Raw genomic sequence first — 18,345 nt, 5'->3', positions numbered from 1 at the left:
CGAGTCCTTGAAAAGACACAGAAGCACACTTACCAAATGAAAGTCTAACCTGCCTCTGGCCTCCTAAATCATGACTTATTATTGTGCAAACAATGCATCAGGCTTTTAACAAATTGGAATTATTGGATTCATCCAATTTACCGGTCTCCCTCTCACTTGAGGTCCCATAGGGATCTCTAAGGAACATAATATGAAGTGCCATATTTCAATAGAGGCATTGGAGGACCAACAAAAGGGGACTGATTAAAAACAGGACAAATGCAAAGACAGGTTCAGGTTTGTGGTAACATATTAGATGAGAGAGCAGCCTTGACATTGTTACAAATACTTTGTCCAAGACTCAGATATTGAAGGTAATTCAATTCATGGAGCTATAACTATGGTTGACTATTAAGCTAAGAGAGAAGATTAATCGAACAAAAAATAAAATAAATGCCTCACCTTGACTTCAATGTCTGAGTGTTTAGTCAAGAGCCTTTTTGTTATCCGTTTTGTTTACCAGCTAATGGCACATATTCCTTATTATGATAATGCTGATACAAAGACAAACTGCCAGGAGGCTCCGCTCCATCTGGATCATTATTGAAATGTATGTAAACTCCGGGCACTGGTCATGTTCTTGAATCCCTGACACTCCATCAAACCAAGCTCTTGTCCAGCTTTGAATGAGAAACAGATTTGAACATCACACACAGCTCGCCTCCAATAAACCTCCCACCAACCCCCCCCCCCGCAATAAAGAGGAGGTTTATATAATAGGACATTTCTTTGGCCACATACGACAAACGGTACACAGGCCGTGGATGCATGTCGCCTTTCAGTTAGCAGAAAATGCATTTACTTGGGAAATGAAGGGGAGACTTTCAATTTCTTAAAACCTATTTCTTGTCAACACTGGTGGTTAAATATTTTATGAGCCAGAGTGTGGAGTGGCTCGGGGGAGCTGCCTGTAAGGAGGTTTTCACGCCACTCTGACTGATGAGGGGATATTTCCCGAGCTGCTGTCCCATATGCTGTAACCCGATCATGCTCCCCCCGCCTCATACAGTGGGGAAGCTGTCAATTGTGCCTGCCTGACTGACACAGCCACCACCAGCAAAAACCTAAAATACACACAGTCAAGGAAGCAAGTCATGGATTTGAACCAACACAACCCATATCTATTTTTAAAAATATTTGAGCTTGTATTAGAGGTATAATGCCAACTTCCATTAGCAATGGCTTCACTCTTTGCTCACAGCAGCATGAGGTCTTATACATCAGTATTTGAAGTCTCTCTCAGATTTGAAATGAATGTCACAGTCAGAGACTTGATAAAGCTTTCTGAGGCTGCTAACACCCTTGAAATGTGTTCAAGTGATCTTGTTTCAAGACATGGCTTCCCTCAATTTAAGTTTGAACTCAGCAGGGGAGGCAGATGAGATTTTCAAGTCTTGAAACAGAAAATGAGACACATTTCTGAAACAGCGAGGGCCCAAGGCTTGGGAATAAACAAATGAATGCATTCCTGAAAGAGGTCAAACTATTGTCCTTTTGCATGATAATAAAAAGTTACAAGGCAGAGCGGTTAAATAACTAAATGCTGCAGATGGAATTAAGAGTGAATTGTGCTGCAGAACACTCACTGCACAGATGGCATAGCCAGATAACAATGACCTCATCAAAAAAGAGAGAAAGAGAACCGACTTTAAAAAAAAGAAGAAGAACAGGTGAGGTACAGCAAAAGTAATGACCAGTATGATAAGCCTTCTCCAGAGGAACTCTGGTTCTAAGTGAGGGGATGGGGAGTGTTTGAAGTAGGAAGCTATGTGCCCTGGATGAATTTTTAATGGATGCTTTTTACTGTCTGAGTGTCTCTGGCAGAGCTTGTGCGATTTGTCATCGTTGTAGAGCTGCAGTCAGTCTGCCTGTGTCCTCGCTGTCTTGGAGCTGGGATGGCGAGTATCTATAGGCGCTTGTGATTGTGTGCGAGGGTGGGGGTGGGTGGGGGGGCAGCAAGCACAGGTCATAAGGAGGGAGTTCCCCTGAGGCTTAAAATGGGCAGCTGGAGGCTTTGCCCCTCCACCAGATTCATCATTTCGCACACTCAGAAAGCTTCTCTACACTGGCATGACAGGCCCCCACAGGACCAGTTTGCTAGCCATACCTCATAACACACACGATGGAACAAGATACAAACGAGTGCTTGCACATGGAGCAAAGCTGATACATCACTCACATCTGATTATGAAGACCCAGCAATGCGCTTTAGTTTAGAGAGAGAGTAAAACAATACATGTTGTAGATTGTTGTAATAAATAACACACAACAGAAAATCTTTTAAAATCAGAATTCATCCTTTTTAAAAGAAATTGCTCTAAAATATCATGGTGGGCTGCAGTCTACAAAGTCATGTGGAACAGAGATGCATTCGTATACACAGTCTACAGCTACAGATTAGCAGACAAATGGGATGTCCATATTTTGTGATGGATCATGTTGCCCTAAATAAAAATAAAAATCTAACATTAACTGCAGTTATGCTCCAGTGTCACTGAGCTAATGTTTTTTGAGACATTCATATAGTTTCTGCTGCTTTATGATGGAGCTACTGGCAGGTTTTAAATGACAGATATTACTTGAAAATGGAAGTGTTAAGACATTAACGTCATCAGATGCTATTTGACATGGTGAAACAAATGAAAGAGCAACTCTTAACATTTATTTCATGAATGAAGTTGAGTTCTGTGTGAGTGTCTATGCCACCTGAAGTGATACAAATCTAAGAGCCAAGTTAAGGGGGATGTGTTCAGTCTGTTGCAGTGGTCTGGTACATATGTGTGTTTTTGAATATGTGTTTGCATGCATCAGTGAACATGTGTAATTGAATTGAGAGCCAGTGAGGTTAAAGGTCATTTTGATGGTCCCCTTACAGCTATAGGTCGGGAGGTCTTCTGCTCTACCGGCTGTGTGTCCACTTGACACAGCAAGACACTTCCAGTTTCCAAATTGCTCTATACCCTGGTGCTGTGTTTATTTCCGTGCCTGCTGGTTCCCCAGCCTAGCCTGAGTCCCATTTACTGCTCATTTTCATTTTTATTTTGATTTGCTTGTTAACCACAAGATAAATTACATTTTGTAATTCACACAGGCACAGCAGAGTTTTGGGCTGCTCTCCTGAAATCCTAATCTTTTGGACCAAAGTCATCCATCGCTGCAAATTCAGACCCTCCTTTTTTTAATGAAGTTAGTAACATCCTGAGTATGAATGTTTTCATTTATTCCGAGCGCAATAAACGGATACAATTAAAATATACCACAAATTGCCATCTACACACGGGCACGTTTTATTATTTAGTTTGGTCTGTTTCATATTTCAACACATTCAAAAGTGTTTGCTTTCTGTCATGCTGCATAACGCACTTTTTGTTTGCAGTTATAAAGACATGACCTATCTTGTACTATTTCCAAGCATTCAATTATGATAAATCCCAGATACAGAAACCTTACTGACATGAGCTTTAATGAACTCAGGAAAACCATGAAATCCCAGCACAGTTTAATGCCTGAAGGCTTTAACTGACTTCCTTTACCTGCGTATCTTTCACAAGTCCAGTAAATATAAAACAAAGCCTATGATGCAGCCAATAAACAAATGTGGATCAAATCCAGGTCAAAGGCAACTGGATCCAGGCGAGGAGCCTCCAGCTACAGAAACAAAAGCTCACATGGAGATAGAAGCATCTAGGAGCCAGGGTCAGTCAAGGTGAATGGTGTAGGCTGAGAGACAAGAAGACACATGGCGGCTGCCCGGGTCAGAGAGGTCGTACCTGAGAGATGTCCATCACAGAATCACAGCTGAGGGGTCGGGCAGAGGTCAGGTCATTGAAGCCCAGAAGAGTAGAGATGATACCATTCTGATCAATCCTGCGAATCATGGTCCCATCCACAAAGAAGATTATACCGTACTTATCCACCGTAATGCCTGCAGATAAAAAGGCAACCAATGGTCAGGAGAGGAAATATCCATCCGTTATTTTGTTTATCTGCAGCTTAAAGCACCACTAAATGACAATTACAGTCTATTCACTGCAATGAAAATTAAAGACTTATCACTGCAATGACAACTAATGGGAGGATTGATTTTGGGATCAATAATGGAGAACAATAGAAACATCAAATAGATGAAGAGAACTGTATATATTGATTCAATTACATCTTAAATTTCATCAATACACTCTCTTTGTTTGCTCTCTCGGCCTTGAGGAACAGTGAATCTGATATTATCCATAGCTGTGCTTGTTTTCTGCTTTTTTTTTAAATTACAGGATCTGTAAAACATCACTTAAGAAGCATCTGGTCTACATAAATAACAGTAAAAAAAAAAAAAAAGACTGTTCAAAAGATGGAAGAAATACAGTGACAAGATAAATTGAGTTTTGTAATAACTGAAGCCCGGGGGCTACATGTATGTCGTGAGTGATGGAGGTCAGAGAGGAGAATTGAATGCATGGAAACTGAAGAGTATTGATCTAGCCTTTGGGACTTTTATCAACAACTATGAATTCTTTTGTACTTGAAAGGGTTACACAAAACAAGACCCACAACAAAACTGTAACAACACACGACATGAATTACAAGAACTTCCATACATTACCTCTGGGGTTAGTAAGAGTGGCCTCTACAGCCTTTCCTCCATCCCCGCAGCGACTGTCATCATATGGGAGACATTGGTCTCCAGTACCCGCCAACAGCTCCAGATTCTTGGCCACATCTTTCACAACATTCAGGGATTTCACCTTGAACACCTTCCTGCTGCTGGTGTCCGAAAGGTACACAGCACCGTTCACCGGACTGGTGGCCAGGTAGTACTTGTGAGCGGGGCTGTTGCTGAGAGGAGGAACAAAAAAAAAAGAGAAAGAAGCCCAAGTCAATAAAGCTGGAAGGGCTACAGTGCTCTCAATAAGAAACATTGTGTAATACAATTAAAATGGATTCAAAAGCCATTCAGGGAGTCAATTTGGCACAGTTACAGTTTAAGCCAAGGACATGGGAAAAAGAAAAACAGAAGGAGATTCAATGTGGCAAAATAGAAAGAGATGAAACATGACATCAGGGTGAAGCTCATCTACGATACAGTCAGCCTCTGATGTCAAAAGAGAGAGGACACTCCAGTCATCTGCATGGATGTGTATAGACCAATCCAGGGTGGGCATATTGGAAACACTGTATAGTGTTATTGAAACACTGGTTAATGTTGCAGGTCACAGTTAGTGAAAAAACAGGAGTGTGAAGGCACGTATTTATTGAGGTACAGTGGATCCTTTAACAAAACTCTTAATTACTCCCTTTACCCTGATCCATCATATCTCTGAGTGTAGCTAGAAGAATATAAAACTCCCCTGTGTATACAACAGCAGCAGCCTGGTTATAGCCAGAAGAGTGCAAACAAGTATGCTTTCAGTTTCTCCTGGGACCTGTTTTTTTTTTTTTTGACTAACACAAATGCATAGCTGAAGCAACAATCCAAACACACTATGCATCCATCAAGCTGTGATTCAAGCACAGAAAAAAAATATTTTATTAAACTTCAAACCAAGTCAACAAAGTAATCTTTCACAACCACAGGAGGTTTCCAACCTGACAGACACACAGCAGACCCAAATAGAACCAATCCTGCTGTGGCGGGACGCATAAATGCAGGCGCATACTCCAGACAAAACGGGTCTCACAACAAAGATGACTTGAGACGAGTGCATGGTAGTAAATGAAGTATCAGCAAGGACATCCTCCATTAGAAATCTGCTCAGGCTTACGCTAAAACACATGATTTTCAGAGTGTTACTAAAAACAACAACTGCAGTCTAAAGGACGCTGGAGACTATAGTTAGACCTGATCTTTATTTTTAAAAGCAGATTTTTTTTTGAAAGCTTTGACTTGTCTTTGTTCCCAAAATGACAACACACGACACAAATGATAATTAGGCAAGAGGTCCTTCCTCTTAACAGCTGACTGCTCTTAATGAACTCGCTCTCCGAGTTGATGAATTGATTGTCAGGGAAAGCACAAACAACGCTGTGGCAAATCTATCAAAGAGAGAAATCACTTCAACTTTAGTCAGGAAGGAAAGTGTGAAAGTTTGGTGGATTTCAAAATGTGTTGCTATTAATATATTAATAGTGACACTCTGCTACTACTACTTATTATAATAACTTAAAAGAATAATGAAAGTAATCACTTAATGTTGTCGTTTTTTGAATTTGGTGATATTTTAATTGTATTTAGGTGGAGGCTTCAAATAAGCTCTTTGAGATTTCTGCCCCTTCCTGCACTGAATATTCTCTATTTTGTTATTTATTTAATATACTGCATGTTTATTTTTATACTGTGAAAATAAATAAATACTTAAATGAGTCCTTTCATGCAAAGAGGCAGCCCAAAGTGCTGACAAAACATGATAAGAGAAAACACACAATAACAATTAAATCGAGATTAAAAGCATTTTGAGACAATAAATAACTTGAACTGACATTGTAAACTGAGCAGTGATTTCTGTATGCTCTCTGACTAAACAAAGATGTTTTACGTTGTTTAGTGATGTAGTGTTTAGCGCCACCTTAGAGAGGAGGGTTATTAGAGGAAGGTACAGCACAGTTCTGCCAGATCTGATAAGCATTACTGAGAAACCTGTCAGCAGGGCGTCATTCAAAGTGGATTAAGACTGAATTTCAACTATAACCTTGAGGGTTCTTTTGGGGCTTATGGTCGGTATGACAGCGCCAAAGCTTATATTTTTAGAATACAACAAGAAGAAAAGACCTGTGGGTCGGTGGAATTGTCAACTCTAATAAATAATTTTAAATGACAATTGACCTTCAATGAATCAGTGATGACAGGACACTGCAGCAAACCTCGGGCACACATGTCACAGCCAGCCCGCTGACCAAGTTGACTGATATGTTAGTCTCCAGCACATTTCAGGTACACGCGGCTAGCTTTGAAAAACAACTGCTGTCTCAGAGTAGGTCAATAGCAAGCCTCAATAACTGGATTCTACTTTGCATTCTATCTGCCATGTGCAATCGGCTGATACCTTATCAGCTCCCAGTTGCATGTAGAACAGCGTTGATCCCCCACAGTGTATGAAAGTATAAGGCGTTATTCCCTGACCTTGAGCTACGGCCATACACTCCATCTATATTCACTGACAACATCTAGTTTGTAGAAGATAATTGGATTTCGCTACATGCTGGCAAGGCAATGGAGGAAGCATGGTTGGAGTGGATGGGGACATCCTTAGTAGGGGGTCAATGCACATTGTAGTGAGATCACCCACCTCCCAGTCCTATTGTTAGTTCCCTCATGAAGGAGAGGCAGCCACCCGTTCTGTACAGACACATGCTGTGTTTTCCTTCATAAATCTCCTTTAAATATGCAAATGTATTTCAAGCTCTGAGACCAAACTTACGTTTTTGCCCTTGCGAACACTGATCAGTCTGTGTATCTTACTAGATGTAAGCTTTCTGATATTGATGTCCTGCTGTTCTATGTAGAACAGGGGCTAGTTGTGAGAGAAGTAGATAGGCCCACACACCTGCTCAAATGGCACACATTGTTCTTTTTAATTGTTTGGACCAGAGGTCCTCTTCAAGTGATCATTTTATATTTATATTTAAACAAGGTGATAAAAGGTTGTTCCATAGAGGAAGAGAATCAAAAAGAGCTTCTAATTGTTTTGTCAATTCGGTCATTCCAGAAAATATCTTTTCATCTGAAGTTGACTACATGTAACCCCGCTGAGCATTTGACAGAAAATCAATACATCAGTCCTTTGCCTGAGCCATTGTCAGTAAAGACAGCAGACAAAGATTTCCCCTACAGTCACCTATCAGGCTATCACTGAAAACTCAGTCTTTGTATATTTTCTTTTTATCAAATGTTGGGACTTGTAGTTTGTGGTGCAGCTGGCATGTCTTTTATTACATAGAATTGTGTTGAACAAATAATCAAGGCACCTTTCCCTTTCCAATGTAAGTCAGTTTATGAGCACCATTATCTACAGTCTACCAATGACTAAAGAATTGTATTATATTCTATTATCACTTCACTGACATCATTATCCAATATGGAAAATGATTCTTTTCATAATAGATTGGATTTCTTGCAATGAGATTTTGTTGTATTGCAGTGGTGTAGCAATGTGTACTTAATAACTAATGGACAATGTAAGTTGGATAATGTAATTTGACCCCCATTAAAAACCAAGAGGAGAAAATGCAGCCTTTACTGAGCCGTAAATCAGCTACATTCTCTCTCTGCCATGGCAGAGTGAAACACACTGTACTGAACATGGCAGTGAACTGGGAGATTAAATAAGCTCAGAGGACATAGTTAAACCACCACATCTACAGCTTTATGAGAATGGGAATTATAAAAGGCGGTCACAATCTTAAGATGGGATCTTTTAGTTGCTCACAAGTACAGATCTGAAATGAGCTTAAAAGGTCACCACAGCATCGACAAGATTTTACCCTTTCTATATTAACTCAAGCAAATACCGTGTTGCTTACCTATGCCTGAAGTCTTTATTTCTTTCAGAGTTTGCCAAAAGGAGCAGAAAATGAAAAAGGAAGAGAAGGAAATGTTAGTTGTTAGAAGAGAGATTTAGAAAACAGTTGTTAGTGAATAGAATTAATGGCGAAACATCATAAATTGTCCTTTATAATCTGAGGTATTTATAAATTGTATCTATTTATCCAAGTCTTTATTGAAATGTAACTAAATGTTTATTTTCCAGTAAGGCTTTTGTCGAGTGTCAACCTCATTACGTCCTCTTCAGCCAGTACCACGGACACACTCCATGTGATATAGGTGAAGGAGAGTGAAAGGATCATCAATCCTAGGCCTATAGGGTATTTATGTCTATCTTAATCCACCTCAATGGTTTATGACCTGTGTGCAAGCCCATCTGAGCTCAGGGTCCTGATTGAATGTTGGTCGGCTGCTCCTCCGTTACCTGAGCTCCAGGACGCTGGTGACATTCCCCGTGGTGAAAATCCTCCTCACATAGTTGAAGTCGCCCACGTACAGACTTCCATCTGAGCCGCAGGCCAGAGCCACGGGGGCCAGCAACTTGTTTCCTTCAGCAAGACCATTACAGCTGGGGCAGGAGATGCTGCGCCTGCGCCCATTCCCCATCACACTGCCAATTACAGGAGGCTGCTGGGAGATGAAGACGTTCTCTCCATTCCCCATGTGTAGAATACCTGATGACGGCAGAGGAGAGAAACAAGTAACACCTGCAACCTGTTCAGGTCAAGCACAGTCTTGACATGGGTCTCTGATCTTTGAAAAAAAAGAGTAAAGAATATGTTAACGGTGGCTGATGATGTTATTTAAGCTGCTTTCACAATGTAGGAAGCACACAGAAAATCTGTCTTTATGTGCAATAAGGAATGCAAACCCATTATAATATATGTATTATATATGCATCCCATTATTGCATTATTTATTACTGAAGTAAAAATTAGCTGAAATAAAAACTGTTGATAAATTTCTAAAAATAATTCAGGACTAGACTTGTTCATCTAACATTTTAAACCTCAGTCTGTGGAGTAGTTTAATTTTTAAACTAATTAATATTACTGATGCTGCCTGACGTGTGTCATTATGCGCATTTCAGTAAACAGAAGTCTGGCAATAGGCATGTGTAAACTGAACTGTTTCTTCTTCTGGATGGTTTACTATTTTCTAAAATATGACGATGGGAACTACTCATGCTGAATCTCACCTCGCGCTCTAATGTTGCAGGTTCCCTGACTCCTCGCGGTTTAAAAGTACATTTTGTGAAAAATGTGTAAAAAATCATGAAAGATAACAAATTGGCAGATTAATAGTAAATACACATATCTGAATCCACTGAACTTGCAAATATGTCTGTGTGTGCACCTCTGCAAACTGCAGCCATGAAATTGCTTCATTTGCAGTCTGTGTATGCAATAAGAGGTGGTCTGAGCGGATGGAAACACAGGCACAATTTGATGCCAAAATGGGAACCAAAAAGCCCTTGGCACAAGTGGAATCTCTTGGAGCGAGAATTGTACCACACAGGCACAATCACAGAAGATTGACTTGCTAAGATTAAATGGCTTTGTGTTTGCCGTTCTACTACCACAGGCTCTGCACATGAACAAAGCTCGAGCCATGGCAGTACAGTGTAAGTGCAGACATTCAGGCAAGTGTCCACACACATGCACACTTTGTTGAATTAGTTTTGCCAATCTTGTCTTGGAAAATTTCCAAGTATGTAAATTTAAAGATGCTTCTGCTGCCCAATCAATCTAATCATATTTGAAATTTAGCATCTGCATGTCTGATGTAGTTTTCAGGCTTCTGATGGTACTTGGTGATCTGAGTTCTCTGAGCAGCACAACATTTGGTCTATCAGAAAAGATCAGCCAAGCATCGCCTTCCTGGGACGTGATTTAATCTTAGGGGCTGCTGCTGCTGGGAGCAGCAAACTGACAGCAATTAAATTAGTGATGATTTTAAAAATGCTGGGCATGAACAAGACATGGAGATGCCAAAGGGTGGGTAAGGGGCAGAGGGACTGGCAGCGGAGATGGCAAAAGGGGCAGGGACTCCTCCAGACTGCACAGTCGGACTCAGCAGGTTTAGAGGGACAGATCAAAGTGCCACCTTCCTAAACGCTTTTCATGTAAGTGCACCTCATCTGGTCTGATAAGCCCTTCAAGTCAACATCAGACGGTGAATCCTAACTAGTGGCAGGTGCTGCTCAAAGTTTTTTATTTTCTTCATTCCTATTACTGCCTTTCAGGAGTAATTTGCTGGCAATCCGACCCCCCTCCCCCCTAAAAATGGACAGCGGTATTAAAAAAAGTCAGATCTATCTGATGCTAGATGAAATAGTTGAATTGAAAGACCCTTAAAAAGCTACAGGCAGAGAAGACCACTTAATTTTAAACACGGCCTCAGGCACTGGGGTGGACACGGTGGTACTTATCTGCACTCGTGCACACTCACGATGATATGTTTAAAATGCAATAAGGAGTGACACGGTGGAGGTTTGTTAATAAGTGGCTAAATGGAAAATTGTATGATAATTTTTAAACTGTCAAGCAGGTTTACCTGATGCTCTCTCTTACTGGTTCGTCTCAAGTTTCCCACGCAACCAGGACACTCCCACTGTCATTAGCAGGGGATTGCTTAAATGCTTTTTCCTCTAATGCGGACAACTGATGCCATCTGTAATGTTAATATGTTTTTTCCAATGAACTTTACTCAACGCCTCTTCATTAGCTATGTGACAAATGACAAGACTGTGGCGTTACAGACTGTAGCACTGCTACTGGATGAAACTACTATCCTCTCTTAACTGAAAGAAATCTATTTTACTTAGTAATCATTCATTCTGTAAGCACGTTAATGCTCCAGGAGTGACATATTAAGGACTTGTGACACAAAATGTTATGTTGTTAACATATAACAAAGTCTAGTTTTAGGGGTTAAGGATATTTTATTTGATACATTTATCTCTTTAAAAGGGAAATTAAATGAAATCACACTCTTTATTATTGTAATTTTCCTGATATTATTGCATTAAGTGAACAGCTCATTTATAAAATTCTCAACAATTCTCCCTGAAGTGTACATACTTGCAGACGAGTGTTTTTACCTTGAACAATAGAAAATCCATGTGCTAAATTTCAGATGTCTTGCAGTTTTAAATGATCTTTAGAGTAGGTGTTGAAATGAACAAACGGCTGAGAACAAACATTTAAAAAAGGGATTAGTAGTTGACTCACCACTCTGGATATTTAAAGCATGGTGCTTGTCTATCGTCCATCCTCCCAGTTTGGAGGCAGTGGTTTCATAGCCCTGAAGAACAGCAGTCCTCTTCTCCCATAGAATCAGGTCTGGACATGATTCATACTCAAAACCCACAGATACTAGGAAACAAAGCAAAGATAAGCAAACCACTTATATTGCGGGGAGAAATCCCCCCCCCCCCCCCCCCCCCCCCCAAAAAAAAAAAAATGCATTGTGCAACATTGATCACTTACCGAAAGCCTCAGATAAGCCATAGACCTTCTGGCTGTACACATCTGCCTTATCCCACACAAAGTCATATGCGAGGTTTGGGGCTGCAGGAAACCATTTTCTGAACAACCTGCCTTCCACAGCCACCATGAGGTGAACCTTCATCAGGTTGAAAGGAATTGTGGGGTGGGTGAGGGTCACCCTCAGGATTGACTTGTAACCTGGGGTCCTACTGCTTAAATAGCCAAGTTTCATTTCTGACCCTGGTATGGGCACTTCCTCCTGTAAAGACTATGAACAAAAACAAACAAAAACAAAAACAAAGCTGGCTGTCAGTGATTGCAAATATTAAACTAACAGAAACGTTTTCCTTCAGTGTTTTAGGTAGCGTATATGATGTGCCTCTGCAGGCTCTTTATTTTGTGTAGCTTGTCAATTTGTGACATCTGGTCGGTGGCTGCTACGACCTTTGTATCATATTTATTAGAGCCTTGTCTACAGCCAAATATATGGACCCATGGGAAGATAAGAAACATCAATTAGAGGACAATTATGTGTGTATTACAGGGAATCCGATGAAAGATTTCTTCATTATGTACTCCTGTGAGTATTTTTCATAATTGATTTAATAATAGCAAGTCCTTCATTGGGGCAATATTCCTTCCTGCAATCCATATGACAAATGCATCAAAGCATTGCCCTTGGGCTTGGAGCTTGCACAGTGCGATAATATATTAGGTAATAAAAGTTAGTTTAGCAAGCGCCAACATTGTGGCCTTAGGAAGTTTCCACTGAGGTTAGATCTGTAATGTCTCGATAACACACTAGAAGGTCAGCACTAAGACATTGCACCGTGATCAAAGACTGACACCATTGGTTTGGCTGACTCAGTCATTCCTGCTCTAATTGATTCACATTATTGCTGCCTGTCTCCAGTGAACAACACGGAAAGTAACAATTGAAACAGCTCCTCAAAGCGACCTTGGTCAGATGACATTTTAGTTATGATGTGTTTCTTTTTTAAAATGTCCACAAAGCTCTGGCTCTGCTGCAGCTCTGTCCGGTTCATTGATCTGGATTCCTTTTTTAAAAAAAGAAAAGTGTAATTTGGATGATGTTCCCGTATGGTGCACTTAAAAAAAGCAAAGACGAGGCTCTATAAATAAACAAGGCTGTGTTCTAAATTCACTGATACGCCATAAATCCCATGAAGCAAAGTAGGAGACAAGTAATTAGAGAAGGGCACCGAGATGCCTGCCAGACCCACAGTAGCCGCACATTCACCTGCAAACACAAGTTCATGCAAGAGCGTGCTTGCACCAACAAGACACATTCACTTGTACATAGATATCAACATAAAATAAAAAAATGAAGTTTCATGTGTGTGTGGTAGGTGTGAGACTGCACGATGTACATTGTAAATCGCCAAGGTTCTGCAGACAATTTACACAAGGATAAAATCACAGCACTGCCATAAGACAGAGTCACTAGTACACTTGTGCATGATTAATAGTCTTCAGAGTCTCTCCCTGATGTGTGGAATAAATCATTTGGAGAGACCCATGCAGATCACAACCTGCAGGGCAGTGAGGAGGGTGGGGTGCAGGGTATTCACCTGGATTTCGGGAACGACGGTCCGCCTTTCCGAGCAAGAGCCAGCGAATGCTGTGAGCGGAGCAGGGGACACCACGGGGCTGGGCCGCGTAAAGCTGCTGAGGTCACAGCTAGGGATGTCGTTCTCTTCATGCCGCATGACGATGGTATCCATGACAAAGAAGCGTCCCCATGGCATCCAGAGAGTGTGCTCCTGGGTGATGAATGGAGAGCGCTCAAAGTGCAAGGCTACAGCCATGCCCCCATTGGTCACCAAGTCAAAACTGCAACACAGACATTCACAGTGTCAGAGAGGATGAATGTAGATTCACATCAGGTTCAGATTGGTATTATGATTTTAAAATGAATACTATTAAAATCCCAGCAGTGCATCCAATGTATTAAAAATTAAGGAGTAGACAAAGATCTGGCAATGAAAACGACTCTTTTCTAAATAAGTGAAGTAATAACATAATAAATGTTTGATTTTACAAAGAAGACTCTAAAGGAAGGATGCAAGTTTTTTTTTTACCATTATCATGCAGGCACACAGGCTATGAACAAATAAATGATCAAAATGTTTGAAGCAAAACCTCTTAATAAATGTCATAATATGAAGGTTGTTTTTGAAGAAAAGTTGATGAAAGCTTTAGGTCAAAGCTTGCCAGTTTACATGTGTGTGTAATGCACTGCTCCTGTGTTCACTTTTATATGTGTGAGAGAGAGAGAGAGAGAGAGAGAGAGAGGGAGAGAGGGAGAGAGGGAGAGGGAGAGAGAGAGATGTGTGCAGCAGGATAGAGGTAGCAGCCACTTCACTATCGATCCCTTAGATGAAGGCTGTCCACTCTTACATCAGTCTAAAAGCCCTGCAATGCAATCCCATCTACTGTTGCTTTTTAGGGCCTCTGGGCTGACCTAAGAGGGTCTCAGTAAAAACAGGCTACACTCTGGTGATTTTGTCATCTAAAACTGCTGAATGGTGACAACAGCCGTCCTGCACCTGCACTACGTGTGCAGCTCTTGTCGCTTCTCTTTAAGAACCAATTAGCACCTGGTCACCTACAGGCCCCGGGGACAGGGCCTATTCCTCACACGGGAAGCATCTTTTCCAAATTACAGGTAAAAAAAAGTAGGTCCAAATAACAGCCTCTAAACCAGGCAACCTCCCTCTTGGTTTGAGCTACTATAAAAAGAATCTGCTTATCCTAACTTCCCTTGAGGGTAAACATTTGATTGGCTTTGGTGATAAACAAAGGTTTGTTCCGCCCTTGGTGTTCTGCCCTTGGATCGGTTTGAGTGGAGCCAGTTTTTTTTTTTTTTTCCAGCAGTGTGGAGGCTGCAGAAAAGATGGGAGCTGTGATAGTGGTACTCTTGCACTTCTATGATTCACAAGTAGCAATACAACTGCAGCAGGTCAGTCTGTATGACACCTGGAAGGATAAGGCTACGCATGCTCCAAACACTGCTGGACAGGTACTCATGGCCAGTGTGGCAAATCGATGGAGTGATTCACTGGCTGTTATCAATCATGACAACAGCCCGGAGCCATGTGACAAAACTTATTAGGCTACCTGTAACAGCCTTGCTTGCTTGTGCCCTCAAGGAATGCATCAAGCTCAAAGAGTTAACCCCGCCAATGAACTTGCCGTGCCACATACAAATTATACACAATCATATCCCAGCCAGTATATATTCTAGTCTGAAATGAATCATATCGGGTTGAGGTGAGAGTGTATGAAGGACACTGTTTAAAAGTTACAATGAAAACGAGCTGCATAGATAGATGTCATATACACTTGTGAGGCCCTAAACTAGAGTAAGTCCTCATTCACTACATTTCAATAAAAGGAAAAAAGGAAAGTGGCCAGAAATTCAGTAATATTGATTATAAGTTCCTTGGAGATTTGTCCATTAAATAGTAAGAATCTTTGGATGTTAGAAAGGATTTTTAACTATGCACAATGTCGTTAAGTGTACGCTAGATTCCCTTTTTACATCACAGCTCCAACAGAGATCCTTAAAGGAACCTAATAATGTAATGACCTGCAATCCACATCAGCATTTTACAGATGAGTGGGGGGAAAACATAAAAAGGAACAGGTGTGCATCAGTGCTCAGCCTGACAGAAAATAACTACACAGCTGTAAGAAACTAAATGAACCTCTTTTGTCTAGGTCAGAAAACTTTTCAACACAGTGAGAAGGTAATTTAAAAAACTAAGCCCTTTGACAATAAAGAACACATCATAAAAAATGAGTTGAGACAGCTTTCCCATTTCTAAGTGGCTGAACAGGTGCATTTCTGATTTCACGCTGCACTGAGCCAGTTTACAGTGATTGCAGGGGAGCTGCAGGAGAGTGGGCATGTTTACAGGGGAACCTGGGAGATGGAGTAGTGTTTACACGTATGCTAGAAGGAAGAGGAGAGTATAGAGTTTTGTGGACAAAAACAGGGTGATGCATAAGAAAAATGGGACATGCATAAGTGGGAAAAGGATAGAGATGAGGAAAGCCAGTGCAGTGGAAAAGGACTTGAGACCTGAACATGAGGAAAGGAAAAGGAAAATAAGTGAAAGAGAAATGCCCAGAAAGAAAAGGCTTAGGGCCGTTGGGAAGATGGAGGTGGGGAAGCATGAAGAGATGGAGGAAGGAGAAGACGATATGAGAGATTATGCATTTTTTGTTGTTGTAAAAAATATGAAGAAAACAGATAGTGACAAGAAGGTGGAAGGAATGAGGAAAAACAGGAAGTACCTAGATAAATAAATAAAAATAAAAAATATACAAAAATCTAAAACTTGTGGCAAAGATGTGTCCCTTCAGAGTGTCTGTAACTGATAAAAGTGTCAGGAGGATCGGTTCACAAAGCCTTGCTAATATTAACTTCTTTGATAGAAACAGGGCAATTTGAGGTTGTAAAAGTGTACCTTATGTGTGAAAAAAATCTCATCAGGACAGACATCAGAGAAAACATTCCCCCAAAGTTTCACTCTCTCACCTTCCTCGGTCACACTAAGAAACATGTCTTAACCATTCTGAGTGTTTTGTCCGGATTTCCAAGAGAAAATCTCCTGGTGCCAAAGCAGCTGGCTTGGAGTCATTCAAAGAAATCCACAGAGAAAGCTCAGACTTTTTCCACTTCTACTTTTGGAACACTTTGCCTAACAACTATTGTCTCCCTCCAAAAGGGGTTCATGTGGTACTGCAATGAAGCAAAGAAGTTGGGAAATTGACTGATTGACACAGTGTGGTGTTTCAGCAGAAGAAGATATCCATAACCTTGTCTTCTCTGTGGAAAACACTCATTGCATTATCATTCTATGGACATAGAGTTAACTTACCACACAACTGTGCTCAAGTAAAGATATTTTTCACTAAATTCATATTTGGGCAAAAAAAGTATGTTTGGGTTACAACGACAGAGGAGACAGAGGAAAATAAATGAATTGCAGGTCTTTGGCCTTAACTTAAACGTTTCACTTTACTCTCTAAATCTTCCTTTGTGGAATAAATAATGTCCATCTGCACCGTGTTTCATTGCCCCTGTGAGCTGCTTTGAATTGGCATATTTTATTCTTTCCCCTCCCTGCTGCTAGTGAAGCATAACTTATGAGAGTACCAGAAGGGCTTTGTTTGATTTCTCTGGGAATTGAGCCGAGAACTCCAAAATTGGACCAAATGAAAGCACGAAGCAGATCAATGGCAGCACAGTGTGCAGTGGCAACTGTGTTTTCTTCAATCATTAGAATTCAGCACAGCTAAAAAAAAAAAAAACACTATTTTATAAAAAAATAAATATCACTGTCACATTTCTGCACATGATATTGAGGTTGCATTTAGTGGAATTTGCCCCCCGTCGTTTGGTTCTGTGTGAGGGCCATTATAATGAAATGGGCTCTTACCTTCCATCTTGTCTAGTGATTGTGTAACCATAGGATGGGCTGTTGATGAAACTGATGTTGACTCCAACCAGAGGTGTTCCATCCGAGGTCACCACTTGTCCACGGATTACACAAGCATGGCTGTATGGAAGCAGGAAAGACCAACACAGTTAAGGAGCAATACTGTATAACAATTATTAGCACCCCCCTGACTTGACTCAGAAAACAGTTGGACAAGGGGGAACTCAAATGTACAGCCCGGGCTTGTACAGGTGTAGCTATTGATAACCAAGTGTACACAATCATGATAGAAATAAAGAGCATAACATTTTCTCTAAAAGTAAGAGAAAAGAATCAAGAACAGTAAGGTGGAGGAAAATATACAGTATGCACGGATGTTATCCAAACATAAACACTGTACACAACAAAAGCAGCAACAGCAGAAACAGAACCTTACACCTCCGAAGAAGTCTCAAAGGGGTTTTCTACCCAGAATGGAGGGATAATGAGATAAGGAAGGTTTACTTTGCTTTTGCTCTAATTAAAAAAGGAGGATTTATCTTTTCCATTATTGAACTCAGGAGAGGGAAATAACAGGGCTGCAGATTGCAAGACTTGCTTGGCTGGTTATCAAGTCCTTGACAGATTTCTAGACTGGCATCAGGTCTCCAAAAAGCTGCATAAATTATATCTGATTATCAGTCCCCACCAATCAATAGTTGAAAGCCATCCAAATTCAACTCCCAATCTCACTAACCCGATGAAGATTAGACCTTGCTGTATCATGTCTCCTTCGTCAAATTCTGCCCTGGTCATTAGTGAGGCCAAACTA

The 18,345-nt window shown here is 40.8% G+C and overlaps 1 protein-coding gene across 4 annotated transcripts in view; it reads right to left on the bottom strand.

Annotated features, from left to right (window-relative positions):
• tenm4 (teneurin transmembrane protein 4) overlaps positions 1-18,345 on the bottom strand; it is a 138,128-nt gene that overhangs the window by 24,158 nt on the left and 95,625 nt on the right. For all 4 annotated transcript variants that reach the window (XM_065960321.1, XM_065960322.1, XM_065960323.1 and 1 more), the window contains 8 exons: positions 17,535-17,654; positions 13,656-13,917; positions 12,064-12,331; positions 11,806-11,949; positions 8,997-9,246; positions 8,551-8,571; positions 4,637-4,869; positions 3,810-3,964 (listed from right to left, as the gene is read on the bottom strand). In XM_065960321.1, coding sequence (XP_065816393.1) covers positions 3,810-3,964; positions 4,637-4,869; positions 8,551-8,571; positions 8,997-9,246; positions 11,806-11,949; positions 12,064-12,331; positions 13,656-13,917; positions 17,535-17,654 — 1,453 coding nt within the window. The remainder of the gene's footprint in view (positions 1-3,809; positions 3,965-4,636; positions 4,870-8,550; positions 8,572-8,996; positions 9,247-11,805; positions 11,950-12,063; positions 12,332-13,655; positions 13,918-17,534; positions 17,655-18,345) is intronic.

Source organism: Labrus bergylta, chromosome 11, assembly GCF_963930695.1.
Source record: "Labrus bergylta chromosome 11, fLabBer1.1, whole genome shotgun sequence".
In the NCBI taxonomy this organism is placed as follows: Eukaryota; Metazoa; Chordata; class Actinopteri; order Labriformes; family Labridae; genus Labrus; species Labrus bergylta.
The sequence above is the reverse complement of the archived record's forward strand: the minus strand, read 5'-3'. Positions and strand labels throughout refer to the sequence as shown.